Here is a 14,976-nt window from a genome sequence, read left to right on the forward strand (position 1 = left end):
TTTTTTTTAAGTTTACTACATGTGGCATTACACATGGCATCTTAGGTGGCATAAAAATAATTTTTTATTTTAGCTGTTAACCACTTCAACATTTACCATCCATCACTAAACAGTAGAAACTATTTTGACACAATACCAAAAGATTAAGGCTAAACTGACACATTTAGAACATTAGGAACAAAATTGACAGTGTAAACGTTAAGAACCCAAATGGAAATTTATCCTAAATTATTTCATCTGATAATGAAGTAATTAGCGAGTTAAACCTTACCCATAATCAGTGAGTTAAACCTTACCCATACCCTGGTGAATCATGTAAATGAGGCCTTAACTCTCTTACAACATTGTTCATAAGCAGTCAGAGTAAAATAACTCTATCAAGCAGACGAATATAGCCCAAAAAGTAAAAAACCAAACAAAAATAAACACTTGGTTTAATATAATCATAAAAGTACATATATGCAATGGTGAGTCCGATTACACGTTAGGATGCCCTCATCTAGGTCAGTATTAAACCTTGTTAGCAAACCTGTTGCTAAGAGTAAGATCAGTCTAATTCACAAGTTAAAAAATGTATATATATATATATATATAAAAACAAAACAAAAAAACTGGTATTTTGTTTTAGCCTTTAAGTAAAATCTACAAGGAGGTATCTCCTGTACCCGCTCCTTAGAGTAGGCACAGGAGATTATTACTGGAAATCTACACAGAAGTATGTTAAACGCACAGGGACCCGCTCCTCCTAAATGACTGTTAACGAGAGCAACAAAGTCTAACCATCTGCCATTAACTTGATGATCAAATGTGATAAGACTAATGCTATGGTGTTCTCCCTGCACTTTGGATGAAGGCTTGAAGCAAGCTCTGGGCCATAAGTGTTTTATCAGGTGTCCCTGATATAACAACCCTCCCCTTTCCTTCGCCAGGACGAGGATCATGCACTTCAACTTTTGCACCTGAAATCTGATTCAGATTACCAAATGATAATTGATACCATGAACAAATTTGATAACTTCAGGAGGGGTAGGGGGAAAAATAGCAACTGTAGAATTGCAAGTCAAAGATTTAACAAACTGCAAGGATTAGTACAGTGTGTATAAAATGCTTTTATGTTTGTATGTGGATACATATATGCATGTCTATGCCTGTATGCATGCAGACTCAATTTTTCTTTTCCCCCTTTGTCTTATCGACTTATTCACAGTACCAAAAATGAAGATGAGGCAGTCTATTTGAATCAAGAATTCACATCAGAGAGCATCTGCAACTTGTCTTCATACCAAAATGCTGCTATGTTTATAACTTACAAATGTTCTTCCACTGTTTTAAAAACTGTATTATGATATCAGATCTTTCCATAAACTCTTTTAAGGTTTCAATTCATTTCCTTAATCTACATTATCTCTTGAAATCACATAATTTTTCCATATAATCACTATATTGATGAGACCTTAACAGCACCATTAATTGAGAATAAGGTGAGAAGATGCAGGCAAAAATGGTTTTCTCATAGATTTAACAATCACCACTCTGAAGCAGTTGTTCACAAATTATAATAGAGTGTTTATAATAACACTATAAAAAAGAATATAAAACTACACAGGATTAATAACTAAGCATTGGTCTAAATGTAATATTTAAATCACCATCCAAATTTAAAACCAGCACATAGAAAGTAAACCTTATTTAACTGTTTAGGATAAGCTACTTGTCCTAAACATTATTTAACTTCCAACTTTGTTTCGCATGCTAATTTATGATAATTCTCATATAGCTTTTTTCAAAGAAGAGAAGAAAGTTTTCTGGCCACCAATTGACCAAACCAAGCTATTCTATTCACAAGATGATAAGGCATAAAACAGTATACAACACAGTCTCAGTCATAATTCCTTTTATCAGTTTAGTTAATTACCTGTATTATGCGATCCAAATTGCTACCATCTTCACCGTAAACAGAGCTAAAGACATGTTCAGAAATCAAAATCTCCACACTTGTATTTGCCACAGTAGTAAGATTGTGTCCACTGCATGAAGGGGGGAGAAAACACAATGTTTGAGAGGGCAGATATTTGCAGCTAAATAGGTCTTGAAGAAGGTTCAATCTTTTAATTTTATATCAAAGGTGATTAATTTAATTGACAGCACCAAATACATCACTGTTAAAATGAAAAGGATTTGCATATAAGGACGTCAGGTTAAGCATTTGATGGATTTTGGATCAACCCATTGCATTTTACCAAGAGGAAAAGGTGTCGAGCTTGGACTTCAAATATTTGGATGAGGATACAGAATACTGAGGACTACTGCTGTGGCACCAAAATTCATGGTTTAACCTTAAATGATTAAGTCCTCCACAAATCCTTAAGCACCAAACCCAATTTAAGAATCCTTCAAGAATCTATCAAGAAACCTAATTTAGTGCTAAATTTCTAAAGATCCTGCATCAATATCATAACAGAACTAGTACTTGCCCATGCAAATGCAGGGATTAAACAAAATCATATTTAAACTAATGAAAATTCAATACTATAATTATATTTGAACAATAAAATAGAAAGTAAAAGTGTAAAACTAAAATAACACAAATTACTTTTAGATTACGTGGCGCAAGCACATTGTGTAAGATCAAGTTTTCATCTTTTGCTTTTTAGATAGGTAAGAATAACTTTATTGAAAAGAGGCTACTTCATGAAAAAAGACACAAAGTAGCCTAAATTAAGATAAAGTTTTTATCAAAACCAATAATTACAACAGATTATTAAAATAACTGAAAACAAATAATAAAACTCCTTTTAATTTTTTGAAATTGGTAATTGATTTTAAACCATATCAGTGTTTCATATTTTTTTAACACTGGTAATACTAATTCACTTAGAATAAACTATATTAATAATTTTTATGTACTTAGATTGCAATAAATGGAAAAGGCATATTGTATGATGCGTGATACTTATGTTGAACCAAACATTACAAGCCTGACATGTAAAAAAGACAACATTTTTTTTATTAAAATAAAAATTATGATAGATTATTAAAAATAATAAATAATAAAATTTCTTTTAAATTTTAATTAATTTACCAATTTTAGTATTTTTATAGTGCATTTTGGCTAGGTATAATAAGTTCATCCACTCAGTGCAGATGCATGTGAGATCCAAATTTTATTATTAAAATAAATAATTTTTTTCAATTTTTTACAAACTTTTAGAATCCAAAAGCTTTCAATTAAATAGGACTAAAACAAAGTACATGGAATGTAAGTTTAATAAATATAAAAAAAATAGATAAAGTGGTTATAAGAATCAAAGAGATACCAAAAGGCAAGGGCTTTTGATATCTTGAATAAAAAATTTGCAAAGTGGAGAGATTCATAAAATAAGAGCAGGGTGGATGAAGTGGAGAAACGCATCAAGAATACTGTGTGATTGTAAATATGCCTATTAAGTTGAAGGAAAAGATTTATAAGACTGCTTTATGACCAATTATGCTCAATGAGTGTAGTTGAAATGAAAATGTTAAGAAAGAAAAGTGGAAATATACGAAAAGATATGATTCAAAAAATGAGGAAATTTACTTAAAGACAGAAGCATCCCCCTATTGATGAAAAGATGAGGGATAAATGGCTTGAGATGGTTTGTCCATGTTCTAAGGAGAGAGATTAATGCATTAGTGAATTGATTCGGGTTGAAAAAAAAAAAATATATATATATATATATAAAATAACATTAATAGAAGTAGTAAGAAAAGACATGTCTATTTAAGAAGCAGCAAAGAGTGTGACTTCAAATAGAATAGAAAGACGAAAAACAATACATGTGGCCAACCTAGACTAATTTTTTAAGGATCCATTGCCGACCCCAACAATTTAGAACTAAGATTTTGTTGTTGTTTTTGTTTTGGTAAAAAAATTTGAATATACTCACTCATTAAAAAGTGTTAAATATTGTTTTTGTCCCTAAAGTTTGTATGAATTTCATTTTTTTGTCCCTAAACTAAAAAAATAATAATAATAATAATAAAATATTTGCTGCTCCAAAACCTTTTAAAGGGTTTTTTTTTCAATAGTTTATAGGTGAAAAATAAGAATTATATAGTTTAGGGATGCAAAAAATATATTTTTTAAAGTTTAAGTACAAAAGGTGTAAAGTTTTTAATAGCTTAGGGACAAAAAAAAAAAAAAAAACTTTCATAGTTTACGGACCAAAAAAAAAAAATTAATGCAAATTTTAGGGACGAAAACAATATTTTTAGCTAAAAACAGTCTTTTTATTATAAGGGAAAAATAAATTTTTAAAAAAAAGGGAGAAGGCGGATAGTTGGCACAATCACACTGAAATAATCTGTTCTCCTTTATTAGAACAATTAGTGTTCAATTCTGTTGAACCCCAATTGTTGTAATTATCAAATTTAATCAAAAAACTAAATTGCTAATTATTACATAATACCACACTCTCATAATGTGTACTAGAGGCCTTATGATTTCACATAGAATTTTTTTTCTTTCTTTCAAGTTATGTGTTTATAAAAGTTTTAGTCACATCTTGTGCAAATTTCTGTTACTTTTAGTTAATAGTGACTTAATGAGAGCACAAATTAGAACAATTTTAAAAGGTTCATATTTTTACTTGATACTTTTTAAAATTTAGGGTTGAATTTAAAACTACTTCAAATTACATAAGAATTATATAATTTACCCGTCTTTAACAAAGAGTAGCCATTTGCCGTAGAGAAGGTAGTCACTTCGCACAACTATGGTTTCTAAGAGTCCAACTCTCTTTATATTGCATATAATATGATGTGCATGCAATGATATCTTACCACTCCCTTACTTTCAGAAAAAATAAAAAGAAAATATCAATAGTCTGTCACGAAATACTGACCTCCCAAGCTGTAAATCCTCACCAAATGTTCTCAAGCCACTTCCACTATCTGAGATTGCTGTTGTTTGTCCTCTTCCCAAGGTCTGCATTTATATCCACCCTCAACATTAAGGCCCTTGGAGTGAACTACATATTTTTGAAGAATTTGGAGAAAGAGATGACAACTACAAAACAAATAGGGGGGGAGTTTGACCTTTGGGAATGGCAACCTTGATGGAGAAAGAGCACCTATGTTGTGAGGAACAGGATCATTTCTCAGAGGGTCCACGATCAATCTCATATATGGGTACTTTGCTCTTACTGCCTTGCGCACCTCACCCGGCAAAAGATTATCCCTTAGACTACAAGTGACTTGAAACAGAGCATCCTGTACACTTCTATATTCACCTGTAATCTGCACAAATTACAGGTTTTCTTTTCAACATTAATTAGGCTAGGAGGTGGCACCATAAGTTTGCTATGAGTTGAATTTAGAAATAAGAACATATAGTCCTCCCTAAATGCTTGACAAGTCGCCTACAAGACATAATGTTCCATTCTTTATGGCAATTAGAGTCAAAGTTTTGTTGTATAACATCTCACATGTACAAAAATCTAGCACAGTGGTGCATTTTTTCTTTTTTAAAAAATCATTATGCGTCTAACGATTATAATACCTCACTGGATAAACATGAAGCTAATCACACCTGTACTACTACATCATTCCCTGAAGCACAATTCCGAATGTGGTCCCCATCCAGTATCCGTATATCAGCACCAGTGAGTCCTCTCATTTCTGAAAGAACCTCACCTTCATTGCCACCCAAACAACCAACTGAGTCCGATGCAACTAGAAGCTTTGCAGTTACAGGTCTTCCCTGACTCCAGCCTGATGGATACCTTTCAACGATTCCCTCAATAATTCTACTGAATACAAGAGCTACAGCCTTTTGTGCAGGAGAGTAGCATGATTCAATGTTCTACAACAGATTAAGTCACACACATATCAATCATAAATAAGACTGTGAGTATGTGCATACATGTGGTTTGCGTGCTATAAAGATAAAACTACAAACCTCCCAGGCAGAGATGGTAACCACACGCTCACGGGACTCGGTTAAAGGAGCTGCAAACATTATAGAAGCGCCAGCTTCGTTCTGCATAGCTCTGACTATAGTTCCTTTTTTGCCAATCACATAACCAGCTGCATTATTAGAACAGAGCATTCTGAATATAACTTCTTGCTTATCATTCAATTCTTGGGCTGAAACTGCATCAGGCGACCAAGTATTTCCATTCCAATAACTGTTTTCACCAGGCAAAGCTGGCAACAATGTACTAAGATTTGGGAAAAACTCATCAGGAGAGACTCCAGAGGAAGAGCCTCCAATAGGTCTATTTAAGGGGGTTGGGGTTTTGTCTTGGAGACTGGTAGAAACATCAATCAGTGCTTTCTTCACAGCCAAAATGCCACCAACAATCTGACCTCACAGTATACACAAATTCTCAGAAGACAGCTCTTTTAAAATTTTCTAAATACAAATATAATCAAATTCAAAAACCCCCATAAAAAGCAAAAAATCTAGCCGTAGCAAATGATAAATTGAATATTCGTCACAAATAAGTTTTTTTTTTTTTTTTTTTCTTTTTTAGAAGAAGACAGAATTTCATTAATATTAACTCAGCTACATTAAGCTAAAAAACACATCCTCCATCCACACTAATAAATCACTGACATGTCTTGAAAAATGGCCTCAATTTTGCCAAGAGAGGCAAAATTGATATTCATAAATAATTAATCATGGAGATTAATATATATACAATATTTGATCTAGACAGTAAATCCTGACAGGATAAGGAGTTTATAGACACGTCTCTCGAGGAGATTAATGTATATATAGAACATTAAATACGATATTTTAATAAATTAAAATTAATTTAAAAAAAGAAAAAAGGGTGTGAGCTCACCTGAATCAATTGGTGGTCGTTAGCGGTGGAATGTGGGTGGGCCCGCAAGATTCTGATAAACTTAGCACCGCTATCACTCTTCACTCTTTTAATGTTCTTCCCACCTTTTCCCATCACGGCGCCAATCTGAGAAGTGTGCGCCAACAATCTACAACACACCTCCCCACCCATGGCACCACCCTCGCTCAGTGCTAACGCTTCCCATACGCTAAGCATCGCCTCCTGAGCGCTCGACACGTCTCGCACCTCCTCGCCGCCGTGCAGCAAGGCGATCCTCCTGTCCACGGCGCCCGATCCCGCCACGCTCACCACCCGTTGGTCCGATCCCGGAGCCGGCAGCTCGCAGTGGATCCGGGTGCCCGTTTCGCGCTGGATGTGCGACACGACGGCTCCGTCGTTTCCGATGATTCCGCGGCCGGGGGAGTCGGGGATGAGGACCAGGAAGGACACCTGTCCAGGTGCCGGCTTCGTCGCCGGCCGCCTCGGGCGGTTGCGATTGAACGAGTCGTCGGCGTCGTTGGGGTAGGTTGAAACCGGTGGAGCGTAAATCGGATCATCCATATTTAGAGAGAGAGAGAGAGAGAGAGAGAGAGAGAGAAGACTTTGTAAACGTTAGTTAGAAGGAGAGTGCGCCAAAGCGCACGACGGAAGTAGCGAATAATCGCTTCAAAGGAAGGACCGAGTCTAATATAAAAATAAAATTAAAAATAAATGAAATGAAATGAGCTGAAAGCAAAGCAAAACAACCCAAATTCCTTTCACTGTTTGGACGCAGAAATAAGCAACTTTTTTTTTTTTTTTTTTGGGGATTTGCTTAGGGTTTTTTTATTTATTATTATTATTATTTATTTATTTTAGGAGTTTTGATTACTTACCTTAAAAGGAATTTGGGATACCTTTAATTATCTTTTTTTTTTTCAAAAATATTTTTTTTCCAATATTTTTAGTGATAGTGATAAGTTATTATTTGTGTGTTTAAGACTATTTAACTTTTATCTACAACTTTTTAAAATTTTATTCTCTTACATTTTTTTTTTAAGAAAAATAAAAAAATTTCTCTCTATTTCAACCTATAAATATACTTTAGTATGTTTTTAGCAAAAAGTTAAACAAATTGTTCCCAAAAAGACATTCAAAATAAAATAAAATAAAAATTATTTGATTTGCGAGAAAAATGAATCATTAATTAAATAAGAAATTGTGTTTTTCTACCATAAAGTTATCTCATCAATTACACTTCATCCTTGAATTATTGAAACTGAGTTTGCTCAAAAAAGTAAGGATTCTCTTCAATTCACATAGTGAAATCAACAATGCCTAAAGCATATTTAGCTAGTAAATGGACTGGTCTATTACCCTACCTATGTACAAGAATAGTCCACCCGGCGAAAGTCCTTCTAGGTAGCATGCATTCCTAGAATAACTGGCTCCACTGTAAATGGAGGGGTGGAAGTTTCACAAAGAGCTTGGTGTATAATGATGGAGTCTCCCTCAAGAATGAACTTTTGGAACCATTTGATTGAGCTCATCAACTCCTCCTCTTAAAGTTAAAAAGACAAAAATACCCTTCTACATCTCTGTTTGTTTACCAATGATACTTAGGGGTGTTGGGGGGATAAACACCTCAGGGAACTTTCTTGAGTAATTAATATAATATATAAATACACACTTTAACTCGGCCTAAGCCTGATGGGTATGTGCTCAATTATGTTATATTAACCACTCATTCTTCTCATCTTTATTCAATGTAGGACTTCACTCACACGTGTAACCCAACAATCTCCCCCTCACGTGTGAGTCTCTACCTCTTTGTAGGCTTCAAAACCTCTTTGTGGGCCATGAACAAGTCCTACTCACTCCCCTTTGCCTAATGGGCTTTTCACTTCATCAACACATCATCCATGGGTACCACATGTCAGCCCCACACGCACATCCATGGGAACCCCACATGTTCATGTCCATGAGAACCTCGCACCACACCATTATTTAGCACCATTAGCAATATTCCTTTGTTGGGCATTTTTTTTTTTCTCCAAGATCTTTGTGTGTGGGCCATTTAGGCTTTCTCTGTCTCTGCTGGGTAGGAACCATGAACACCTCACCACCTTCGCCACACACCACCATGAGCTTTGATACTACTTGTTGGGGAGATAAACACCTTGGGAAACTTTCTTGAGTAATTAATATAACATATAGATACACACTTTAACTCGGCCTAAGCCTGATGGGTATGTGCTCAATTATGTTATATTAACCACTCATTCTTCTCATCTTTATTCAATGTAGGACTTCACTCACACGTGTAACCCAACAATCTCCCCCTCACGTGTGAGTCTCTACCTCTTTGTAAGCTTCAAAACCTCTTTGTGGGCCATGAACAAGTCCTACTCACTCCCCCTTGCCTAATGGGCTTTTCACTTCATCAACGCATCATCCATGGGAACCACGTGTCAACCCCACACGCACATCCATGGGAACCCTGCACGTTCATGTCCATGAGAACCTCGCACCACACCATTATTTAGCACCATTAGCAATATTCCTTTGTTGGGCATTTTTTTTTTTCTCCAAGATCTTTGTGTGTGGGCCATTTAGGATTTCTCTGTCCCTGTTGGGTAGGAATCATGAACACCTCACCACCTTCGCCGCACACTACCATGGGCTTTGATACCACTTGTTGGGGAGATAAACACCTTGGGGAACTTCCTTGAGTAATTAATATAACATATAGAGACACACTTTAACCTAAAAAGCCTAAACCCGATGGGTATGTGCTCAATTATGTTATATTAACCACTCATTTTTCTCATTTTTATTTAATGTGAGACTTTACTCACACGTGAAACCCAACAAGTGGTGTGCAGCCAACCTGCCAAAACCGACCCGACCTAACCCAACCTGTCGGGTTGGGTTAGTTTTTAGGGCTTAGTGGGTTGGGTTACAAAATTTTTTTTGATAGTGGGTTGGGTTGGGTTCAGGTCATAAAATTCCAAACCCGCCAAACCCAACTTGACCCACCCATATATTTAAAATATATTATATAATTAATAAAATTTTTAAATAACTAGCTCTTCCTATCCCATATAAAACCCAATTAGTTCACACAAACCCTAGTAAATTACTATTGTTGTTTAGTCATTATTGTTGTTTGCCTTTAAGGGGTTACATTGATACTAATTTTTGGGTTTTTTTTTTTTTTAAATATATTTATATTTTTTGCTCGGTTTAATAATAATAGTAATAAAAAAAATTTGTCAAACTCTTGGGTTCAACCCAACCTATGTGGGTTAGGTTGGGTTGGGTTGGACTTATGTAATGGGTTGGGTTTGGTTGAATTTTTTTTAAACCACCATAGTGGGTTGGGTCAAAAAATCTCCTTAACCTGACCCATGCACACTCCTATACCTCACTCCAAACAAAGGTTGGGAATACTAAAAAGTACATCCACAAAAATATGAGAAAAAAAAAAAAAAATGTTGTCTTTGTTGTGATGTACATAAACTAGTAATAGATTTGATCATTTCTATTAAACTTTACCACCACTAACAGTGATGTACATATACTAGTAATAGATTTGATCATTTCTATTAAACTTTACCACCACTAACATGCTATTCAATCATCTGTTTATATGATGCTTTGATATATTTTATAAATTAATATACGCATTAATTATGAGTGTGTGACCAATCTCGCAGAAGGCGATAATGTCCTACCATAATCCATAATAATGAAGGTAATTATTATATCTCATACGTACCAAATTTTTTATAACATTCTTTTAGTCCAAATAAAAAATAATGACAATGAATATTGAAATATGTAATATAAAATCTAATTATCAGTCTCATGACTGAGGTAAATTTTTCCTCCCATAAGCATATTTGGTAGGCCGAGTATATTTATACAGTACACAATTACAACTCCATTCATATTTCCATAAAGTTGCGTTATTAGATAGTTATGAAACTCTAGATTTTTTTTTTTAATCGGAAAAAATCACTTATATGCTTCATTAGGATCGCAAAACTGTTTCATGTTTGTGGAAATTAAGGGCCTATTTGTTATCATTATTTAAATAATATTACACGTATTTTTACACATTTTTCTACACAGATATATTTTCAAAAAATATAAATAATGTTACCGAAAATCTCTTTACAAACCGCCTAAGATTCCCAACAAAGTCAAAAGTCTTTGCTTGGAGGGCTGGTAAGGACGTTCTCTCAACTCAAGTCAATTTAGTTCGTTGTCGGATTCTTTTGTTGGATAGCTATTAAATTTGTCAACAAGAGCCTAAAGCACTGCTTCATGCTTTATAGGAGTGCGAAGCTGATAGAGATGTTTGGTCATTAAGCTCAAAATGCCTACGAAAAATTCTCCACTAGTCAGCTGGACTTTATTCAACTATTTGAGGAATTAATACACCGTTTGAATCAAAATGTTCTAGAATTATTTCTAGTGCAAGCTTGGTTGCTATGGAATCGTCGAAAAATCGTTTTATAAAAGGTGAAAAACTCAAGGAACCATTTACATTGAATACAAGTGCAGCAGAGTCAGTAAAGGAATTTCAAAGTCAACAAATTCGAGTTCTTAGGATGCCAAACTCACGTCATGTGGACTTGTGGCAACCCCCTCCAACTCTCATCTACAAGCTCAACTTTGATGGTGCAATTTTCTCAAATAATCATTCTTCGGGTTTTGGAGCAACTAATAGAAACGAAAGGGGTGAGAAAAGTCATGGCAGCTCTCACTGCAAAAGGTCCCCATGTGAGTGATGTTGAAGAAGTGGAAATACTTTCCTTACGAAGGCTGTGCTTTTTGCAATTGAGCTGGATTCCGTGATCTCATCCTTGAGGGGTGATGAAACGTGAATTCGTCAGTCGAAATGGGCAGATGGAACTGGCTTCCTGTTAGCATGAATGTATTCTCTATGATGGTCACCGGTGTGGTGTCTGTCACAACGCCTCCGATGCCAAAGTTAGAACAGAAAAGCACTTTGCGAAATGAAATGTATAAGTCAGATAACAATAGGTGTAGTGTGTTTCTATGTACCTTCTGTTGACAATGTGAGGGCTTTATATATGTGGTTTTGGTTGCTAGCCATTGGGGTGTTAATGCCTTTCTTAGTAACGCCTTCTACCCAACAATGGGGCTTTTAATAGGCTCCCAACGGTCTGCTTGGCTGGTTTCGTAACTGCTCAAGTCACTGGCTGGCTTCATTGAATGATTTTCTTGCCCTCGTCAGTGATGACTGGTTTCCTCGTCACTAGGGATGACCTCGTCATTAGTGTTGACTTTGTCAAGGGGACGTAATCTCTTGCCCCCCAAGTTCTGTGGTCGTCTGTGACGTGTCATGAGGACCATAGAAGATAAAAAGTTTTCCTAAGTTGTTTGTGACTCTTGGGGTTCTGCTCCGAATTTAATGCATGGTGGCGGCGCAACAAGTAATGTGGCCACGTGGCGCGTGCTGATTGAGGGCGTTAATGGCATGACCCTTGGGTTTCCCGCTATTTTTCAGTTTCCTTGGATTTTTGGTTTCAAAACTTTTCTTTTCCTTCACTTTAATCATTTGCTCTGAGTTTTATTTTTCTTATTTATTCCTGCGATCGTTCTGACCCTGCTCCGACGATGTTTCTCTTTGAATTTCCTAGCTTCAATCGTTTTACTCTTCAAGGTACGCTACTCTTTTCTTACTCTTCTGTTTCCCTTTCCTTAATAGTCTTCTTATGAGTTCCTGATTTTTCCTTTGCTCTTTGCTTTTGTTGTTGCTGTGTTTGATTTTTGGGTTTTTAGGATTGTATTCCCCTTTTCATGGTCAGTTCTTCTGAGGTTAGAGTAGCTTGCCCCTCAGTCTCTTTCTTTTTTGCTCGCTTAGGGGCGGCTTTGGGCGTTTCCGGTGACTTTTTCCCTTTGGTTGGGACTTTATTTTTTAAGGTTGTGGGTTGAGTGTAGTTTTAAGGGAGCTATCTCCAATATTAGGCCAGTCACTTGCTTGGTTTGAGGGTGAAACGAAGAGGATGTCGGAGGTGAGATCTAGCGAACTTGAAACTGGGTTGTCGTCCAGCGAAGGCCCAGTGGAGGGTGATACGGCCGTCTCTATCCGTCATCTGGTTAGGGCATTTTACGCCCTTGGGGAGGAGTGTGGGCTGGACGCTGACACTGTGGCTAGGTTCAAGGATAGATTTCAGTTTCCTGCGCGGGTCCGTGTTCGTCGGCTCGGTAGTGAGGATCGGGCCTGCCATTTCTTCCCTGGTGAAGTATGCTTCTACGAGGCTACTTTCACTTGTGGGCTTAGGCTACCCGTCCATCCGTTGGTGATGGAGCTTTTAGGTTATTTTGGTATTGCTCCCGAGCAACTTATGCCCAATTCGTGGAGGATAGTGATCAACTGTATGGAGATATGGTTGGCCACTAACGAGGATATGATCAAGGTGAGTGAGCTCGTCTACCTTTACCGTCTAAAAGAGTCAAAAGAGTATGGATATTATGAGCTAGTCCTTTGGGCGAGGAGGACTAGGATCGTCAGGGGTTTAGCCTCGTCATTCAGGTATTGGAAGTCCCGTTTCTTTTTCGTGTCCGAGGACGATTTTGAGACCCCTTCTAGCGAGGCTTGGGATGATATCCCAAGGTTGCTCCGTCGATGGGGAACCCCAAACTTAAGTGCGTCAATGTTTCTCCTCGTCTATTAATCTTCGTTTTGCTTTTATGGTCATCTCTAACCCCTTTTGTCGTCTCTTTGGCAGTTAAAAGATGTCCCAAGATAAAAAGCAAGTACCAGAGTCATGTTGAAAAAGTGATAGAATACACCAGTTCGATTGAAAGTTGGAAGGACCTTGTAGACCCACGGACGCTTGCATTCTATTGCTTAGGCTCAGACCCATCTCCCTACGTCCTGCAAAACATCGACATTGAGGAGAAAAAGTGTAAGTATTGACTTCGTCGGTATTGGTGAGTGACGAAGAGTCAAAAGAGTCTACCTTAATGTCTAAAAGAGTCAAAAGAGTATGGATATTATGAGCTAGTCCCGTGGGCGAGGAGGACTAGGATCGTCAGGGGTTTAGCCTCGTCATTCAGGTATTGGAAGTCCCGTTTCTTTTTTGTGTCCGGGGACGATTTTGAGACCCCTTCTAGCGAGGCTTGGGATGATATCACAAGGTTGCTCCGTCGGTGGGGAACCCCAAACTTAGGTGCGTCAATGTTTCTCCTCGTCTATTAATCTTCGTTTTGCTTTTGTGGTCGTCTCTAACCCCTTTTGTCGTCTTTTTGGCAGTTAAAAGACGTCCCAAGTTAAAAAGCAAGTACCAGAGTCGTGTTGAAAAAGCGATAGAATACACCAGTTCGATTGAAAGTTGGGAGGACCTTGTAGACCCACAGACGCTTGCATTCTATTGCTTAGGCTCGAACCCATCTCCCTATGTCCTGCAAAACATCGACATTGAGGAGAAAAAGTGTAAGTATTGACTTCGTTAGTATTGGTTTTCTCGTGTGTACCTGGATCTCTAAGTTTTTTTTTTTTTTTTTTTTTTTTTTTTTTTTAGAGATGACGACCAGGTTCAATAAGGACATGTATGCCAAGATGAGGTCCAAGAAGGACGAGCCTCTGGCGAATATTGGGAAGAAGGTGGTTCGTGTCACGGGGAAGGGTCCGTCCGTTCCCCCAGCTACAGACGTCACTCCCATCGTCTCTGGAGTTGAAAACGTAAGGACGGCTTCTCTGGCTACCTCGGTTGAGGAGATCCCTACCCCTTCCTCCAAAAGGCAACGAGTGTCGGGTAAGGAAAAGGAGAGGGTTGGTTCATCCATCTGGGATGACGAGGGTATTGCCGTGGAGCGGGCACACGGTGTTGTAAATGCTGAGGATCTCAAGGTCTTTTCCGGGGTGCCACTCAACGCAGTTGCGAGTCAGCACGTGCACAAGATTGTCCAGGTAAAAATACTTTTGCACTTTCTTTGTTCCCCTTCTATTATATTTTTTTTTTACTGATGGACTTAGTTTCCTTCACCAGGTGTTGGGGGAGAGTCTTCACCTTGCTTCAGAGTGTCTTACTCAAGAGGCTAAGATGGCGTCTCTGGCATCTAGGATGGAGGCTTTGGAAAAGGAGAACTCCACGTTGAAGAAGAAGCTTATCGATTCAATGGATGA

The 14,976-nt window shown here is 37.2% G+C and overlaps 1 protein-coding gene across 2 annotated transcripts; it reads right to left on the minus strand.

Annotated features, from left to right (window-relative positions):
- Window positions 1-418: 418 nt before the first annotated feature.
- LOC126733041 (KH domain-containing protein HEN4-like) lies at window positions 419-7,521 on the minus strand. Of its 2 annotated transcripts, none has more exons than XM_050436159.1 (7): window positions 6,831-7,521; window positions 5,939-6,343; window positions 5,570-5,842; window positions 5,077-5,277; window positions 4,884-4,966; window positions 1,916-2,027; window positions 419-959 (listed from the first exon to the last, which is right to left on the minus strand). In XM_050436159.1, exons 1-7 carry the CDS (start codon window positions 7,389-7,391, stop codon window positions 558-560), a joined length of 2,037 nt encoding a protein of 678 aa, XP_050292116.1. In that variant the 5' UTR covers window positions 7,392-7,521; the 3' UTR covers window positions 419-557. The 2 variants fall into 2 exon arrangements, with proteins under 2 accessions (XP_050292116.1, XP_050292117.1); XM_050436160.1 differs by having other exon boundaries at window positions 605-966; window positions 6,831-7,519.
- Window positions 7,522-14,976: the final 7,455 nt, after the last annotated feature.

Source organism: Quercus robur, chromosome 6, assembly GCF_932294415.1.
Source record: "Quercus robur chromosome 6, dhQueRobu3.1, whole genome shotgun sequence".
In the NCBI taxonomy this organism is placed as follows: Eukaryota; Viridiplantae; Streptophyta; class Magnoliopsida; order Fagales; family Fagaceae; genus Quercus; species Quercus robur.

Bases quoted from the DNA above. Each gene is read 5' to 3' on its own strand.
- LOC126733041 (XM_050436159.1), bottom strand. From the start codon at position 7,391: ATGGATGATCCGATTTACGCTCCACCGGTTTCAACCTACCCCAACGAC. The intron at 6,344-6,830 runs GTGAGCTCACAC...CTGTGAGGTCAG, and splicing joins ACGACCACCAATTGATTCAG to ATTGTTGGTGGCATTTTGGC. The intron at 5,278-5,569 runs GTGTGATTAGCT...TAATTTGTGCAG, and splicing joins GGAATGATGTAGTAGTACAG to ATTACAGGTGAATATAGAAG.